The 19,793-nt window shown below is 36.2% G+C and overlaps 1 protein-coding gene across 2 annotated transcripts; it reads left to right on the top strand.

Annotated features, from left to right (window-relative positions):
• Positions 1 to 6: 6 nt before the first annotated feature.
• On the top strand, positions 7 to 19,506 carry LOC103989056 (serine/threonine-protein kinase STY17). Of its 2 annotated transcripts, XM_009407796.3 has the most exons (15): positions 8 to 434; positions 957 to 1,071; positions 4,293 to 4,375; positions 5,760 to 5,832; positions 8,893 to 9,003; positions 9,910 to 9,960; positions 11,098 to 11,234; positions 11,323 to 11,430; positions 11,644 to 11,717; positions 14,160 to 14,335; positions 15,042 to 15,137; positions 17,329 to 17,409; positions 17,511 to 17,561; positions 18,735 to 18,875; positions 19,022 to 19,506. In XM_009407796.3, exons 1-15 carry the CDS (start codon positions 238 to 240, stop codon positions 19,094 to 19,096), a joined length of 1,569 nt encoding a protein of 522 aa, XP_009406071.2. In that variant the 5' UTR covers positions 8 to 237; the 3' UTR covers positions 19,097 to 19,506. The 2 variants fall into 2 exon arrangements, with proteins under 2 accessions (XP_065044501.1, XP_009406071.2); XM_065188429.1 differs by lacking the exon at positions 9,910 to 9,960 and having other exon boundaries at positions 7 to 434.
• The last annotated feature ends 287 nt before the right edge of the window (positions 19,507 to 19,793 follow it).

Here is a 19,793-nt window from a genome sequence, read left to right as displayed (position 1 = left end):
AAACATTCCGCGAGCCGAAACAATTTAGCTGTTCTCCCGCGGACCATTCTGCCCTTCCCGCAGCCCCTTATTTCCCCGTTTGAAGCCCTCCGTCGGATACCAGACAGATCCTCTTCTCCCCCGCTCGCCCGCGGTTGCTCTCGCCCGAGACCCTAGCCGTAGTCTCGCTTCGAGGTCGCTCGTGATTGATGTCGACGGGACGGCCGTATTGAATCGGGTCGGGGGGAGGAGCAGGGGATGGACGGCGTAGCGGTGGAGCCGATCGAGGAGGTCGGGGAGAGCTCGTCGCCTCCGAGGGCGGTCGGAGGGCCGGGGGTGTACGACATCAAGAACGAAATCTACGAGAGGCTCGTGGCGAGCGGGAACGAGGAGGTGCTGTCGAATCCCCACTTCAAGGAGCAGTTCGATGCCCACTTCAGCCGGTTGCCGGCCAGGTGATCTTCGTCGGATCGTTGATCATAAGTGGGTTTCTGGTTTTGTTTCGGTTCTTGGTGCGGAGTTGGCTTCTGCCTTCTGCTCTGCTTTGCGTAACTGAGTTATCCTTATTCTGAGCATATTTTTTAAAAGAGGGATGCTGTTTCATCGACTAGCATCAAGTCATTTATGTGTTTTCCTCTGTTGATTTTACATTTTTCAGTAGGAAGAAATCAGAATTATGGTATTCTTAATAACTAAATTCAAAGAAGTTCTGATTGGAGAATTATCCGGTTTTAGCGATATTCCGAGTCTGTTTGTGTTTGTCACCTTAGTAAGAACTTTCTTCCGGAGTTGATGTTATTGCTATGACGTAAATCATGAATGCTGTGACATAACAAACGATTTCCTTTTTATTTTCCTAAACCAAGATATATGCGTTTTATAAAATTTTATTGCGTAACCTTGGTATCAAAATTTTATAAAAGAAGAATTCTTCTTAATTGTTGATAGACTGCAATTGATTTTGTGCTTCTATGCAGTTATAAATTGGATTTGAATGTTGATAGAGCAGAAGATGTTTTGATACATCAGAAAGTTCTAACAGAAGCCAAGGACCCAGACAAGCGGCCAGTTTTCCATGTCCGTTTTATAAAGGTATTCTCTTGCTGGACCCTATTTGCTTCTTTTTGGCATGAAATGCAATTTTATCTACTTGTGGCAAAAATTTTGATTAGAAAGGGTGTCATGTTATAGTTTTTTATATTTGACCTATGTATTTTATGCATCTATAATGGGCTATTTAGCTTTGGTTATGCTTTATCTATACTTTAAGCCAATATAAATTTTCTGTTCCTTTGGTTTAAGGAAAGAAAATGTATGAAGATTATAGTAGCTGATCGCATACATCTCTATCAAATGTTGGAGTTTATTGCCAGGAAACAAGATTGATATTGGGACGGTTCTATATCTCCCTTTTCCTCGGGTTTTATTATGATGCACTGATGCTAGATATTGTGCCCTTAAGTTGTTTTTAAGTGCAGGTGGATGAGATATAAATTATTTGGAATACATATTAATTGCTCTTGTAAGGCCTGTTCTTACTCATGTGCCTTCTAGGCATCATCCCTAATGGAGTCTTATTGAGGATAGAGACTTGAGTCTATTTAATGATTGCCTAGAATATCTCAGAGGAACGTTTTTGCTTTTCTTCTTGCTTGATGCAGCATTAAATGTGATAATAGCTTTTTGTTTGAATGAATTTCTCAAGAGGAAAAGGAGGATGGGAGAATTGTTTCATAAATGTGAATACAAGTCTGAGCTATGCTCATGGTTATGAAATGAGATAAAAATCTATGTAGGTATGATTATTCTCTGTTTCATATACTTGAGTTTATATAGATAGCATCAGGAAAGTAAATCCTAAACGTTCCTCATTGACCTTCTTAACCTTTAATATTGAACTAGTAAATGAAATGTTAGTTCCAACTGACACCAGTAAGTCACACTGTCGTTGTTAGGGATTGCTTATTGATATATTATCTCTAGCTTATTCTCTCAGCAGAGGATATCTTTGATCAAATGATAGCGGATAAAGAAAGGATACATAAGATAGATGGAGAAAGAGAGGAAAGCTCAAAACTTCATACTATAGATCCTTGCATTCTGTCTCTGCTCAGCTACCCATCTTGTTTATGTAATCTCTTGAATGACTCCTTTTCTTATGCACGGTAGGATTATTTAGTCAAGAGATAAAGGTTCCTGACCCAAGACCTAAACTAGTCACTTTTCTTTCCCATCTCCTACTACTAGTTGATGTAACCATACAAATTGGAGTCCCATTATAGATCAAGAAGAGTAGAATACAACATATGAGGCATATTCTCTCTAAAACCTTATATTAAAAGTATTAAAAGTTGCACAAAAGTATCAGAAAACATAACTCTTGATTTGGAAAAATTATGCCTCATCCAGCCTAAAAATTGAACATATGTCTTATCTCAATTGCATTATGATGCTTCTACAGCAGATATTTTGTCCCCATTGGTTTAATTGTGGAAGTGTTCTCGTAACTGTTGGGGCTCTCGGATCCTGTTATGTAGATTAACTCCCTTGTTTCTAGGTTGATGTTGATGTAATTCAATCAGTTCCTTTGCTGGTGGTCTTTCTTTAAATTGATTGCACTGGACTGTGCTGTATGGTCTTTCTTCAGGCTTGAAAGGTTAGTAACAAAATGGTCCGCAAATAAGAAGTGTATCTTGTTCCCTGTTGTCTCCTTGACTGATGGGAATTGTACAGCAACTTCTTTATGATACTTTTGAAATTGCAACTAAATTCTTTCTTGATGGACTTCTCTGATGGATCCTAATGACTAATATTTTGCGTTGAATCCTTGGCTTCAATGCGTATTCACCTTTATTGATGTTTTCAAATATGCAAAATAATTCACTAAATATAGCCGTCCCTAAATTGATGCAATTCCATAGTTTGAACCATTGACAACTTTTTTGCATTTTTGGGGTTTTATGGACCTTCTCTAAACTATTTTGTTTTGTCCTATTGATGAGCTTAACAAATGATATTGCACTCTTCTGTTCCTTTTACTATTCAAGAGTTCTATTGATGTAATCTGCTATTGGTATTGCATGAGACATTTTGCATCCACCAACGATCATAGGCTTCTTTTGATTGTAAGGTAACTCTTTTATGTTGCCTGCAGATCTTGGGGACACTGTAATAAGTGGTTGTTAATATTTTGGATCACATTATAATTTTTTTTGCAAGGATTTTAATTTCGAATAATACCGCCCGTATTGGGCGGCACATATCGGTTCACCAGCAGACCGGTACACAGACCACCCGCTATCGGGCGGTACTGTCGATTGGGGTTGTTTCCGCCCTATTACTGTCCTAAATAAGTCGTCACCGCCTGCTACCCGATGGTATTAATTGAGGGAGAAGAAATAAGAGGGAAAAAGAAGAGGAGAACCTGGAGATCGGCGTCGCTCTCCCTCCTCGTCTGAGGCGACGAGGCATCGACGTCGTCGGCTAAGAATCCTCGGCGTTGCGGGGAGAAGAAATTGAGCATCGAGGCGGCGTTTCTTCTCCACACACATGCAGAAGAAACAGTTTCTTCTCCCCACTTTCTTTTCCGCACGAGTAGAAAAGAGGTGACGTCGCGGGCTCACCGAAAATCATTTTTTTACTTATATATATATATAATGAGGCGACGAGGCGGTCGCCCTTATATATATATATATATATATATATATATATATATATATATATATATATATATATATATATATATATATATATATATATATACACACACACACACACACACACCGAGCGGTATATAGTACCATACCATACCGAGCAAATCTCAAAACTTTGGTATGGTATAAAATTAAAATCCTTGCTTTTTTGTGTTTCTACCAAGGTGTTTTGGGTATTAGCTGAGTATTTTATATGGATTGTCAAGTTCCTTTTCTAACTATCTTTAGTGTTAGGCCATCAGCCTCTCTATCCTTCTTGCCCTGAACAATGTTAATCAAAATTTGGTGTTATTTTCTTTGTAGTCACATAAATGCAGCATCCAGGTTTGTGACTTTATTATTTTAGGTGGAAAATGTAATATAGGCTTATGAATTTAGGCTGCATCTTTTGCTTGTCTTCCCTCTTTAGTTCCAACAATCTGTCTTTTAAATTCTGAGTGAACTTGCTACTTCTCTGAATTACTATGTTCTTTTATTTTCTTTGTTAGAGGTCCTGTATATGTTTATTTGGCTTATCTATGCATTTATAGATTTTCCTCTTTACATACATATTTTGTTAGAAATGGGGATTGTGGAATTAACTTTGAATCTTGCTCAAAGCTAGAGGAACAAAATTTGGATGTGACAAAGAACAATGAGGACACTGAAGACGAATCTGATTTTGGAGATGCTCTTTCTGCAAGGTGTTTACCTACTCTTAGTACCCAAGAATTATTTCCAATTTAATGATATTAGTACTGCATGGTTATGAGTATCCATCTCAAGCATTAATTGATGTGAATCATATTGAATATCCATTTGAACAAATGTAAAATTATTTATTTGTAATAGCTGTCTGTATTATAAATATGAGACTTATAATCTAAAGGTGATACACACGATGATGGACCTATAAAAGACTTTCCTTTTAGTGATCCTATTTTGAAATCTAGCATAACCTGATTAAATATTATATGACTAACTAATTTCTTATCTGGAACTCTGCTTTGATTCTGTTTTGCACGTTTTACTAGTTTCACCCATCCTCAGTTGTTCAAGATTTTCCTAAATTTATGTCATGTGCTATATTTCTATTGATTATCATCTATATTTTTACAGGTGACATTGAGTTTTCTAGTTAATCTTGCATAAAGAGATAGCACCGCCAAGTGTCATATCGCTCAATTCTATGTGCAAATTAAATAGAGCAAGAAGAATAAACTGGTTTATCTTTTGTTCCGACTACTGATTTATAGTTTCTGTTTCCATTTAGATGGTTCTCATGTTGTGTCACAAGTGAGTTCTATTTATTTCAGCTGCGTGTTAGTTGCATAACAAAATTGGATTTTCCTTTTATGTGATATAAAATCAGGATGAACTTAAACCCTTTTATATGTCAGTGAGAGACATTCGTATCATATTACCATAGCTTATAGGAGCCATGGTTCATGGGTGCCGGACCCATGCAGGCACTTGGCCAAGTCAGCACTCGGTATATCGAGACATGCCATGGTACCGAGAAGAGGAGGAGGAGAAGGCATGTGGGCTGGCGGCGGTAGCAGGACAGTGGTAGGTGTCACAAGATGTGAGGAAGGCTAGGTGCTGCAGCAATGGGAGAGGGGAAAAAAGGAGAGGAGGAGGGGCGGGTGGTGGTGGTGTTAACCTCAAATCAGAAAAGTAAAAAAATAAGGAAGAGTACCGGATCACCCAGAAAGGATTGGTCCATGTGCTTATTCAATTTCAAACCGGTAAATACTGCCCAACACAGATAGGTCCAAGCGATATTTAGAATGTTGATAGGAACTATGTCAATTATGTCTTGCAATCTTCTGGAATTTAATTGGGGTCACAACATAAATTTGAGAAAGCATATTAGTTGGTACTACACCTTGATTAGTTGTAAATTTAAATTGCTTTATTAAGCTCTGTGGAATGATTGGTACTTTTACATAACAGCTATAAAAAGGGTGAAAAATTTGCAATTATAGGCCCTGGTGACTGGCAATTTGCAGTTGTTCTTTTGTTACATCTTGGATTCTTTTAAATTTTCTTATATTAAAAGCTGTATCTTGCCCATCCAAATTGCAGGCATGATGTTACGTATGCTGTGATTCATGAAATTATCTTTTCTACTACTGACAAACCAAAGCTCCTAAGTCAGGTACTTGTGCTGCTTATATATAATTTTTGTCCATTGGCCCTTGATTGCATATTTTGTTTTAGTTCATATTATAAGCTTGAAGCTCACTTTTAGATTGGAAAAAAAGATACTTGCTTGGCGAACTATTTTATGTCACTAATAGTGATTCATTTCTTTAGGAATTCCTGAACTTACACTTTTCTTTATAAAATTTGTTTGACAGCTGATGGTGTGCTTATTCTTCTCTTTGATTCATAATTTTGTTGTGGTGCATTCATAGTATATTGTCATTTTACAACTTATGTTGGTAGGAGTTGGAACAGTGGTCAGGTTTTTCCGCTTCTATCATGGGTTTGAACTTTGAACTATGAATATGCAAGTGATCAAGTGTATGTACATTTTGTCCTCCTTAGGCTCTGCAATGGCGGGATATGATGCAATGGTTTGCATCTCTATGTACATTTGGTCCTCTTCAGGTTCTGCAACAACAGGATCTGATGCATCCATTTGCATTTGTCAAGTTCTACTAGCTTTACCTTCCAAATCATGTATTTTAATATGCTAGTTGGAAACAGAACACAAGCTTGTCATTCGATTGTCTAGCATGAATATTCTGTGAGTATATAGGTTCTTTATAACAATGACTTCTATCAAAAAAGCTTACTCTTAATGTCCGTATTTTATCATATACTTACCCAATGAGACATGAAGATGCACTTAACCTTTTTGGAAACTTTCTGTAGATAATTAGTTTGAACTCTCTACACATCCTCCGTACCAAGTGGTATTAGAATCTGAACACTAAAGAGTATGCTGTGTTGGGCAGAGTTAGGAAGTGAGCTTGGATAAACAAAGGTTCTTTCTCATTCCCTAATTAATAGTAAAAGTGTAGTAATTGAGTTTTCTTTAGATACCTGTTGAATATCAATACTGACCTTGGGTTGGACTAGTACTATAATTATACCAGTCCATTCCAAGTCTAGGTATGGATCACAATACTGATAGGCATAGATCTTTTTTGTAAATTTATATGCATAGAATAGTCTAGCCAGTGTCCATATCGAACCACTTATTTCCTTGCCTTTGATACTCCTTCATTTCCTCTTTGCTATTTCTATGACCTGTTATAAATATAAGCAACTAAAAATGTAGAATTCTTTCACCTCCAAATCGTTGCAAATTTCTCACTTAATTTGTCATCAGACCTTTTAACCTTAACATTTTCTTTGAGATGTTTATTTGCTACCTTTCTATGCTTTACTTTCTAAATTAATAATATTGAAATGGGTTATTCAAGAGCTTCAGATTTTTCCTTTGCTCAATATGCTGCCTATAAGTAAATTGTTTTAGTTACTGTATATTGCAATACTACTACTTGTACTTGAAAGTCCAAATTTCTAGTTTAACTGTGTGTAGTTCAGGATGGACAAGTTATGTACGTAGTGATTGACATTACATGAGCAAATAAAAGGAATTGGAACAAATAAAATAAAAGTAATTTTTATATACACTAAATGACTAAAAGCATATACGTATATATTATATGCTAAATTCACTTATATGTATAAATATGATAATTAAAACTAGGTTTTCAAAGTAAATTTGTTTTGAACCAAAGTTTATGTAATTGGACCTATGATTTGCATCTCTCCTTTTTCTTCTCTTTTGCCAATGGCATGTCGGGCTGGTGCCAATTCACTTGAGGATGTTGATGAAATGTCTAGTGTGTTATGGAATGGTCAATATGCATTGATCCAAGGTTATCCATTAATATCCCTTATTTTATTATTCTAAGCATGAATTGTTGTTTCCAATATTTTTATTGTAATGACATTGTACTATTCCCCTCTAGCACTGATACAAAATTTCTACCCAAGATTTAATTCCTTGGTTTTTGGGGCATGTAAGTACATTTGCTTACTATTATGTCCAATTGTCAAAACAATGGATCATTTCCTCTGACATCTTTTCCTATCCTTTTATACTTTGAGGAGCATTTATGTATCTAGCCCAGTATGTATCTAGGTGATAACTTAGCCAAATATGTATCTAGCTAATGCCTAGGGCATGCGGCTAGTACAGACTGTTGTTTGTCAGGCCGACTGTATACTGGCACATGGACCACCAGTTTTTGCCTAGTTGAAGTGTTCCGGGCTTATGGTCCAATATGATTAACTTACCAGGCATGTCGTTCTGTTTTACTAGTTAAAACCAAGGTACTGGTTGGTAAGCATACTATCCGATACCCCATAATTCATTTAATGTTTTATAGCTTCTAACAGCTCAGTTTTTTTTCCTTCCTTCTCTCTCTCTTTCTCTCTCCCCCTCCCTTTTCTGTCTTTCATGCAGTGCTCTCCGCCTCTTCCTCCTTCCTGCTGTCACTGCATTCTCCATCCTGCTGCATCGCTGTTGCTGCCTCTTCTTCCTCACAAGACTCGCAGGTTCCTCAACTACCTCTTTCACCTTCTCCTTTTCCACCACCTCCTCCTCTACCTTCTCTTTCTTTTGGTCCCCTATTGGAGCGATAACTACTGGACTGTACTGAGTGGTACAGCTGGTATTTGAATTTTCAGTAAAACGAATGGTTTTTCATGTTGGTTCGTGCATGGAGGTACACGCTCTACTTAGTTATGAGCTTTAGCCCCTCTTATGTTGATCTTACTATTTTGTGATGCTGGTTAATGGCCAATTGGTCATATCAAAGCTGCAGATATGAAATTATATCTGTGCTTCTTCCTCTCTTTCTCAAATTTCACTGGATGGTTTATGCTTCTGTTGCACAGCACGTGGTATAAAGGACATGTTTCACATGGATTTCAGAAATAGTATTTTCATATTAGTTATTTCTCGTGTATGAGTGGTTTTCTCTATTTTTGTTTACATTATAACCATTCATATTCGTGTTTGTTGCTGAAGATTATTGCATTCTTTTTTCGATGAATTGCCAGATAACAAGCAGACTTGGTATATTTTCTTTTCCCTTTACTTATTTTGATAATACTGTAGGCGATATAGTTTGTTTCATTATTTTGTGTCTTCATTCACCATCCAAACTATTCTGACTGCAATGTCATCTTTTAGCTGTCAACATTGTTATCTGATATCGGACTCAACATCCGGGAGGCTCATGTCTTTTCAACAATAGATGGCTATTCTTTGGACGTATTTGTTGTTGATGGGTGGTCTGAAGAGGTAAGCTTTCAGTGTGAAATCCATTTGTTGATTTCAAATTTATTTCTTATGCCTAGACATATAATTGTACAGAAAGAAATTATGAAACAAACACACTTTTCAAATTGACCTGAAGGGGAGCATACATTCGGACTAGATGCAGTCTCTTTTTCTTTGCGATAAGTAAACTAAACTGAAAGTGCTACACCATGGTAGAATGCTGGAAGCATCATTAGTATGTCTAATTAATGCAATTGTTGTACTGTTGTAACTTGATGAATTTGGGTATCTTTTTTGCCTTTTCTTATGAAAAGAAGACAAAGATATACTTTGTAATTTTCATCTTATTAGAAGCATATAATTTAGTACTTTAAATTTTATGCCAGTCATGATGTGAAACTTCTTATGAGTTCTTTGGGCAGTTTAGTGGTTTTAGCTGATTATGCAAAAGTGTTAGTGATATCTGTTGAATTAGGTCAGTGTGATTGGTTTACTCTGTTGAAACTCAAGTTCTTTCTTCTTCTTATTTTAATATTTTTGATGATTTTCATAGCTGAAACTGTTGAAAATGAACCTTAGGTGAACTGAATAGATATTCCTCTCTATGAGGAAGACTTATGTTCTCTGTCTGTTGATCTTTGATGTTGGTGATCTAGTTGTATTAAACTTTGACTCAGATTGAGCTTATTTAATACTATCATTGATTTCATCTTTATCTCTCTCTCTCTCTTAGCTGCTGTGTTGTTTAAACTATGAAATCTTTATGTTTTATAGACATTGGACTGATGAACACATGATGCTCCCTGATTAACAGCCATCTCATGTTGACCCTTCTAGATAACCTAGGGACATCATGATTCTTATTTCTTTAATGCTATGCTAGGGTCTTGTTGCTAAGGGTTGCTGATTTTACAATACTGTGCTCAGGATACAGATGATTTGCACAAGGAGATTGAGGCAGCAATTATTAGAAATGAGGTGTAAAGATCTTTTTCCTTTTCCTTTGTACTGTTATTATCCATTTGCCTTCCATCAAAGAAGTAGACCATTTTGCTATGGATATGTGTTACTTTTATTTCTTTTAGAGTTGTATGAGGTGCTGGTACTTCGGTCTTTGTTCTTTATCCAACTAAACATGGGGAATTTTAGCTCAGATATCCAAGCTGTTAGGGGACCATTGTGATGTGTCGCCTTTTTTTGAATTTTGAAGTAGCTTACATCTTCTCTTTCGGAAAATCTACACAATATAGTTGCTCCAGATGTTGTGTCTTTAGAGGGATAAACTTTTGGTGGTTTAATAGAGAAGTACTTATATGCACTATACAAAGAAAAGGCTGTTGAGAGAAGTTCAATTTAATGTGATTATTCATAAAGCATCATCCATTTAAAGCTACAATGTGCTACAATATCACCAAATTGCATCGAACTGCTGGTAATCTCCAATGTCTAAGAAATGGAACAACTAGGACTCACACCGTCACGTACATTTCTTTAGAAGCCATCCTCTGGTTGGACCTAACCTGGTCGCACATCATACACCTCGCTGTACCAGCATTAAACTGGTTTGGCCAACGACCAGTATTCGTACTGGACTGAGATATATAACCTTGATGTTTATTACAGGATACTACAACAATAATGTCTCAACTATTACAAGATTATGATTGGATATATCTTCTTTTTAAAGTTTAGTTACTGAATGTTGAGGATGCTACTTTAGCTACTGAATTTTAATTTTACTAAATTTCTATTATTTTATTAAATGATATCAGAAGGTACAAGTTGGTTTGTGGCTTGTTTATTGGTGTCATCCCAGTCTGATAGATCCTTGAAATCGGTACTGGACCAATTTTTAAAAATCTTGCTTCAATGAACATAATTTTTAAATTTGTGGATCACCAAAACTCTTTCCTTTGCCTTTACTTCAGTGCTAACTTGTCATTTTTAGGAAATTTGTGCTACGTCCGTGTTTGTTCATGAGATATGCTAATAATCTTGGATGTTGGATAGCTATGCTTACGTTGTGGCTCCATCTTGGTTTGAGGTTAGGATATGATAATCTATTGTGAAATTAATGCAGAAACAGTTTCCATTGTGGTCTTTTGAATTTTACAGGGTTCCTGGTCGGGTTCATCTCATTCTTCAGCCACTGAGAGGATACTTGCTGTGCAACTAAAAGCTGATGACTGGGATATTGAGAGAAAATTGTTGAAAATGGGAGAGAAAATTGCATCTGGATCCTGTGGAGATCTGTAAGTCAAATAATACTACAATATCATTCACTTTACATGATGGACCAAGCTAATGTGCTCGTTATGATTTAAAAAAAAATTGTTACAGGTTCCGTGGCAGTTATTTGGGTCAGGATGTCGCGATTAAAGTTATTCGATCAGATCATCTAAATGAATCTCTACTACTAGAGTTCCATCAAGAAGTGTCAATTTTAAAGTAAATGATTACATCTTTGTCCATGGAAATTTTGTCATGTCCTCTATTATTCTGGTAATTTACTTGCTACTTGGAGGAGCAGCTTGTCATTGAATGCTCTGAAAGATGATAATCATATCACAACATTTTAATTGATTTTCTTGTTAGTAATTAGCTTGCATTGTGCTTTCTTGGTTTTTACAAGGTTCTTATGATAATTGTGGGTCCTTTCAGGAAAATCCAACATGAAAATGTTGTTCGTTTTATTGGTGCGTGCACAAAGCCCTCACAATTTTGCATAGTAACAGGTAATCTTTCTATTTGAAATCAGGTTTATATGTGACCAGCTCATCCATGGGAACTATACTAGCTAGTTCATAACTATATATGAAAGATGTTTTGCTATGTTGACTTTTTTTCCTGCTTTGTTAATTTTTAGAATCAGTGTCCATCATTTAGACTATTGTATTCTATAACTTATATATGCTTCTTTTGATCTTTAAGAACTTCCATTTTTCATGGTTAGTAACCTTGTAAGTTGTGGTGGTTGCTTATTTTTAAACTCCGACAACTATCTTTCACTTTGTTACTCTTCTGTTTATGCTTTCAGGTTTGAGTTTTAGACATCTTGTCATCTTCCAATTTCACATGCAATGTCTTTGTAATAGGAATATAGGAAGGTAATAAAATATTCCAATAATGTGTAACGGATCAACTTGGTGACTGGTGTTTGTTCTGATTGTTGTCCAATGGGTGTTCACATGTCTGATTGCATTAGTGACATCATAACAACACTGATGGCGTCAAGTATAAATAATTCACAATCTGTATCAATATTGGGATTGGCTAGAGACAGTATGATCAGGATTAGTTGGACTAGATCAGTGGGATCAAAATCCAACCAAATAATAGCTTAATGATAAAATAATGTAGAAAACAATAAAATATAACAAAGAAAATAGGAGTTGAGAAAATTGTATGCCAAACATTGATGTTTATGGCACCAGATTAAAACATGTCTCTTACTCTATCCTGGTTGGTGTATGCATGTATCTGAGGTGCCACTACCTTCTGTCATCATCGTCTTGCCTTCTATCTCTCTCGTCTTACCTTCTATCTCTCTCTTGTTTATATCCATTAGTAAGCCTTTGAATTTGCTGTTTGGAACTTGTTGCGGGCCTTGTGGCAGCTGGTACTATGCTTGCTGTTAGTACAGTACAACATGCTGAGGAAATGCAGAGGGTATCATCGCGAATGAGGAAGAGGCAAGAGGAGGAGAGGGGACCATCAACAGTTCACTTATTTTGTCGAAACTTAATAGTTATCAACTCTAAACTATAGCTTTTAGGATGCCAATTTAGGTGTTTATATGATCCTGAAGCTGAGCATCCCTTGGTGCAGTACATGCTGGGTGGTACTCCCACTAACCAGAATGGGAATCCTTGGCTGATTGTTTGTTCCGTTTTTCACCTAATCTATGCATGAGAAGTCTAAAATCTAAAGTTCATTGTCTGCATGATGTAGGTAGGTTTGGCATGCCACAGATAGATTGTTGTTAATGAAGAAAGCAGACTAGCAGGGTGCAGTAACAGATAAGAGAGATCAGTTTGAAGGAAGCATATGTTCTAGAAATATGATGTTGATAAAGGTCTGAAAATAACTATCTTGATACAATGATGAGATTAGGATCGAAGTTGTGTGGTGATAAGGGTACCCTATTGCAGCTTGAGGGTTGTAGGTATTTGCATGTTATACTAAGCATCTTAGTGTTTCACAGAAACCATTATGTTAGGATTCTTATGCATAGCTGTCTTTTGAATTGTTATATAGTTGGTTAATTGTATAATGTATAAGGGCCTTAGGAATTAATTTGAGTAATTATGAGCATTTTTTGTGGACTTTGATTCAATGTGGTTCTATTACATAAAAGCATAAAAGGATCCAAAAACATTATGAAGTTCCAAAAACATATTTGGGAGAAAGCTAAGATACAAAAACCAGGTGGTTCTATGGCATAAAAAAAAAGAGAATAAAAAAACATTTTAAATTCCAAAAAGAAACATTTATAATATGATAGTTAACAAAGCCAGCTTTAATTGATTTATTTTGATTATTCTAAATGGTGATCCTAATAACCTTACACTTCCCTCTTTGCCTCCTATTCTTCCGCCTTATCCTCCTCGGCCACCTCCACCGGTCCTCGTCTTCCTCTCTCCACCAATCCTCATCTTCCTCGCTCTGGTTGGGTGTAATCAACCTGTATTGAGTGTTTGTGCAGTGAATCCATGCGGGTATTATACCAATCCAGTAGTTGATTGGTATCAGCACCAGACTAAGACTTTAAACTTTATTTATTTTAAAAGTTTTCTTTTCCAAATAATGTGTATATGGTATACCAAATGAGTATTACTTATCTACAATACTTATACATACAACACACTGTTGCTTGCAATAATTAATCATCTTAACATTCATAAGGTCATTGCTATTCAATGTGTATGTTTGCTCACTTCCTGGTCATGTCAAAAAGCTGTGTGTTGCAAGTCGATAGACTTAAGAATCTCCTATAGTTTCATTGGTTTATTTTATGTTGATATATCTGTTGATATGCTGTTTTTCAGATGTTCATTTTCATTCTCATGTTTCTTTCACTTTAGCAGCAGAACTACTTTCAGTGTTATACTTTTGTGCTGATTCTGGTCATGTTGATATATTGTGCTTATCCGGTGTGTATTGCATTTTTTATACAGAGTACATGCATGGAGGAAACCTGTATGACTATCTGCATAAGCATCATAACATCCTTGAGCTCACTATGCTGCTGAAATTTGCAATTGATATATGCAAGGGAATGGAATATTTACATCAGAACAACATTATTCATAGAGATCTGAAGACAGCCAACCTCCTCATGGATAGCAATCTTGTATGTCCCTTATATCAAGAGGCATAGCTGCTTTCCATACTATTTCTCATGAATACAATCTTTAATTACTTTCTAAAACACATTCAAAAGTCACCACTTACATCTGAGTAAATTAACAAAAGAAAAAAAGGATTAGACTGTCATTCTCCACCCAAAAAACCAGTAGCCCTATTTGAAGTCAGTTGGAAATCCTACTGCCATCTCTATATACATGAGATATTTTATATTCTACAAAATGATTTAGCAAAGAGAAGGTGTCCTTAATTCATGGAACTTGACTTTGTCTGGACTGGGGTTTGATTCAGCTGATATTTATTTGTCTGGACATGAACTGAGACACCGACTGTCCCTCTTTGGGCTGTTCGGTTTGGTTTTATTTTTTTCTTCTTCTTTTTTGTTTAAGATGCTTAAGCCTTAGGGTTTGCGCCAATGCACGAGTCAAGAATATTCATGATTTGTGACTGTCCGCCATTTGTGACACCACCCAGAAATCGAGACCGAACCATATTTTGTAAATAGTGTAACATTTTGGTTCTCAGCTTTTGTTACAAGAATTTAAGTTGGTATATTGTTTTCTATAGTCTAAATTTTTATTTTTTCTGATATATATGTCTCTTTTAGTGTCAAGAACATTTTCACAAGCATGTGATGTTTCCTTTAGTTATCTTTTATGAATTAAGATTTCTTTCCACCAATTATTATTTAGGTTGTGAAAGTGGCAGACTTTGGTGTTGCTCGGATACAGAATCAAGCTGGAGTTATGACAGCAGAAACTGGGACATATAGATGGATGGCGCCTGAGGTATGTCTTTAATTGGGTCTTTTGCTGTAATTTAGATTATATAATGACAAGATTCCATTATTTGAAACATATGCATTTAGAGAACAATTTCACAGAATTTTAAGAATCTAATTCTTCATATTTTATTTATCATTTCAACAAGCTTGAATGCCCATTAGTTATATGAATTTTTTTAACCATTGAGATCTGGTTAAGGCAAAATTTCTAGTTAAACTATGAACAATCAAATCTTCTTTGATTATTTCTTATTTTTTTAGATTTTCTCTCTTCTTGTCCCACCAGTTTTAATGTATGTCTCATTTGACCAAGGGATCAATAGGTTTTCTTTAAACATATCCATTACATCTTAATAATTATTTCCATACATCAGAGCTACACTTAATTATTTACAAATAGTAACATTCCTTATTCTATCTTTTCTTGAAATATTCTATACACCTCCACATCCTTATATTGACTACACTTCCTCGTGAGATCTCCATGCTAGTGATCAGCTCTGCAGAGCTGGTTGTCTCCTTTTCTCACATTACATTTCAATATCTAAGGCATGGCTTATTTATTTCTCTTATAAAACATTTTGCTTCCTTGTGAGACCTCATGCTAGTGGTAAGCTATGCAGAGCTGGTTGCCTCCCTTTCTCAGTCAGATGGCCCAGTTGTTCCCTTAGGTTAAAGTTCAAGTTGTCCTTGAAAAAATATGTCCAAATTTATTTAATGGAATTTTAGGGCTAAATATTTAAGTTTGATTTGTCATATTGTTGATTGCAGAACCTCCTTTGTGACTCGAAGTGACCTGCCCTAATGTGATGCCACTACCATCTCGTGTTAGGCCATTGACCTATGGTTAGAGGGTCAACCAGATCTTGGGAACCAAAGGGGATAAGATGGTTGTGATCTAATTCATGCAAAACTATAGATGCTTTACTCCAATTTAATCACTTTGCTTTTACTCGTAGAATAATAGATTCACTTTTAATCTTTCTGTTCTATTGAATACCAGATCTAAAATACCGTCACCAGATAATATATAAATGTCCAATTGCACTCTGTATACATTAGCCTGTAAGTATAAATGGTGTCTAAGTGCATGAGTTAGTGCCTTCTGGACCATGAACAGGCTGTAGGCCCCAAAAACTATCAGGAAGAATGAGGATGGAATATAGAGAAACAATTCCATATGAATCTAAAATTTGATATGCGAGTAACATGCTCTTATGTACAAGCATATATCAGGTGTAGTAGAAACTATCTTGAAACTTAACATGACTGTGCACAATCTTTTAAAGATGATATGTTGGGCACTAAGTTTGGTGTCCTTCAAATCTCATAAGTCAATAAACTTTGTTTTAGATGGTGCATACAAGGACAAATGCATGTAATTATGTGGACACTGATGCATGGTTTTAGATCTCGATATTGCATCCGTACCAGTCCTGGCAGACTGATGTGTCCCAGATGTACCAGCATACTGACATGATATGCCAGCATACCAGATGGTGCAAACAAAAGAGAGGGAGTGAAGAGGGGGACAAGGAGAAGGAAAGAAGGAGAATGGAAAGTAGTACGAAAATGAGGAGAAAAAGGAGAGAAGGAAAAGGAGAAGAAAGGAGGCTGAGGAGTGGGGATGCCTTGGATGTCAACAGCAGGCTGAGGATATTTAAAAAAAAAAAAAGGGTTATGGACCAGATTGGGCACATCACCCGATCTTGGTGCCAGTTCTTGGTCGATGTGGTACGTACAGACCTTTTTTTTGAACTATGCATGGAAGATTAGTTAAAAATAAAAATGCAAAAGTATTTGTAATACAATACTTAAAAAGAGAAACTGGAGTGTGACACCCCATTGAGTTCCACATTGAAAGTGGATAAAGACTAGATTGTCTTATAAGATGGGTGGACCTATTGTTACCTGCAAGTGTATCAGTTATCCCATCTCAGATTGATTCGTGACATGGAGGCTGTATATCCTTCTTGTACTATAGAAGTAATAGAGATACTAAACTACAGTTGCCAGTGAGACAGATCTGAAATTTTAAATATATTCCCCTTTTCAGGTTGGAAATTGCTGTAGGATATATCAGCATTTTCTTCTATAATGTAGATATTACTTATCTTATTTTTTCTGTGTTGTATTAAATTGAAGTTATGGTCCATATCTTTTTATGGTTCAAACATATTTATGTCTTTCTCTAGGTTATAAATCATCTACCATATGATCAGAAGGCAGATGTATTTAGTTTTGCAATTGTACTTTGGGAGCTCACAACATCGAAGGTTAACAAAGCTTTCCCAGTTCAACTTGTTTATATGAGATTGACTGCGAATGAAGGGTCATACCATCTAATATGGCATTGTTATAATGTGTTGATACACAGATCCCATATGAGACCATGACACCTCTGCAAGCTGCCCTAGGAGTGAGACAGGTCTGTATTTTGATAAATGGAACAAAAGTCACCTTTTCTATTCATGTGATTTATATAGCGATCTCAAAGTATTGAAATTGTGGCATTCTTATTGGATTCTTGAATCAAACAACAAGAATCATGTCAAATAATGCGTCCCAATATTGGATTTGTTTTATATGAAATTTATCATGTATAGCTTTTAATATTATTAGTAATGACTGACGACATCAGAAATGACCCTTTTTTTGTCTTGGAGAAAGTATGTGGTCACTGAAATGCCATTATAATTAAACATGGTTTGAGGGAGATAGACCACCAGTAGGCCAGGACCCAGTTGGTTAAAGCCTTGTAGACTTATGTTTGTATTCTTATGGAATCGGAACATAATTCTTATATGACATTAAAGCAATTGTCTTCTATCCATTTATCATTTGTTCTTCTTGCCAAATGAGATGCTCATGGTAAGTGTCTAAAACCAATTTGTATGTCCATAAACAACAAAATTGGTTTTTCATTCCTTCTTTTTGATAGTCTGCTTTTGAGTCAAATGTGTTACTGTACTACATGTTCGGAACCAATTAGCGTGTCCGTATTCATGAAAACCACAATTAGTTTTTCTTTCATGTGTACTGTCTCTTTGAAGTATCTTTTTTCAAATGTACAGTTCCTTTCCAGTCATTTATGCTTCTCTCTGTAAAGAGCTGGTTCACACATGCAGACAAAAAAAAGTCGGAAGCCAGATTAAGGCAAGAAGATGTTAGAATATTATAGACCAACCATCATTGGATGCTTAAAAACTAAAGTATGATGTTCCGTGTCCACACAAAAATGTACACTAAATATCGGTGCTAACATGGCTAGCTAATCAGTGGCACTCATAATCCATATGACACCCATATTCCACTTTACTCCATTTTGCTAGTTGATGGTGCCCCAAGGATATAACGTAATGCCAGCACATTTATGCATTGTTGTAGAACCCAGAAGAAAAACCCTTTCTTCAAATGTTTTCATTAGTTATTCTTTTTCCTTATTTCTGTCATATATTTCTGTAATTATTTCTATACACTGTTTGTTTTACATGGTCTGGAAATTTTATCATCAAAAGCTTTTACCAGAAGACGTAACTGTGCTATCGATTGTGGATGTCATTCATTTAGAAGCTTATATCATGTTTACTTCCAATATTAGGGGCTTCGTCCTGTACTGCCCGAATACATGCATCCTAGATTGTTGGACTTGATGCAGAGATGTTGGGAGGCAGCTCCTGCAGAACGGCCCACATTCTCAGATATCAGAGTCGAACTTGAGGAACTTCTCCAATTGATTCAGGTGCATCGATACTGAAAATATATGCAAAAAAGGCTCAATAACATTTATAGATAATGGAAAATGCTTTGTTTAATTTGTAAGCATTAGATTACGATTTGCTATACATGTGGACAAGTTAGATAACTCTGATCCTACTGCAAAAGCAGGAAGCTAGAGCAACCAATCATCAAGAAAATAATGCCTCAAAAGAATATGAGAAACAAGTCTTCCTCCAGAATTGAAAGTGCTCTGACAACAAATAATTGGTCCATAGCCACAGAAAACGATCCCATAGAATGAAGCAGTAGTAATTTCTCTTCGAATATGTTGCCTTTTTTGTGCTGTTTCACATGTTTGTATTTCACCGGGATGAAATCTGGGAGAACTGATCTGTCTTATTAGAGCCCCTGGTCTCAGATACTCCAGTTAACAGCATCAGCGATTGTGGATATATCTGACGGAATTTATGTGTGGAGCAACGAGGACTAAAGCTATGTACTTCTGGTAGAGGGAGGATTGTAAATGCTGATTCGGCTAATCGATTTATGTAGTGGAAGGATGCCTGTCCTTTTGTTTCCACACCATGTGTATATTTTATGGGGGTTCTTTTAAGGAGCTGATCCCTTGGTAATTTATGAATCTCCAATTGCTATGATTAATGCGTTCGATACACAGTGCGGTATCCGTCTACTAAAAACTGCTGCAGTGACACTGACAGGCTTCACACCTTTCGTTTTGTTCCCGACCAGTAATTGTTTAATTTAAATGCTTTGCCTCTTACTAACTTTTCTATATCTAACGCATGATATTTTTAGTCTGTTATATTGTAATTCTTGATGTGCAGTCAACCGCAGAGAGAATGTGCGTGAAGTGACTCGTCCAGCATCGCCCGCATACGAACTAAACAATCTGCTGCAGCATCGCAATTTGTCCTTCAAC

The sequence above is a fragment of the Musa acuminata genome, chromosome BXJ1-6, assembly GCF_036884655.1.
Source record: "Musa acuminata AAA Group cultivar baxijiao chromosome BXJ1-6, Cavendish_Baxijiao_AAA, whole genome shotgun sequence".
In the NCBI taxonomy this organism is placed as follows: domain Eukaryota; kingdom Viridiplantae; phylum Streptophyta; class Magnoliopsida; order Zingiberales; family Musaceae; genus Musa; species Musa acuminata.
The sequence above is the reverse complement of the archived record's forward strand: the minus strand, read 5'-3'. Positions and strand labels throughout refer to the sequence as shown.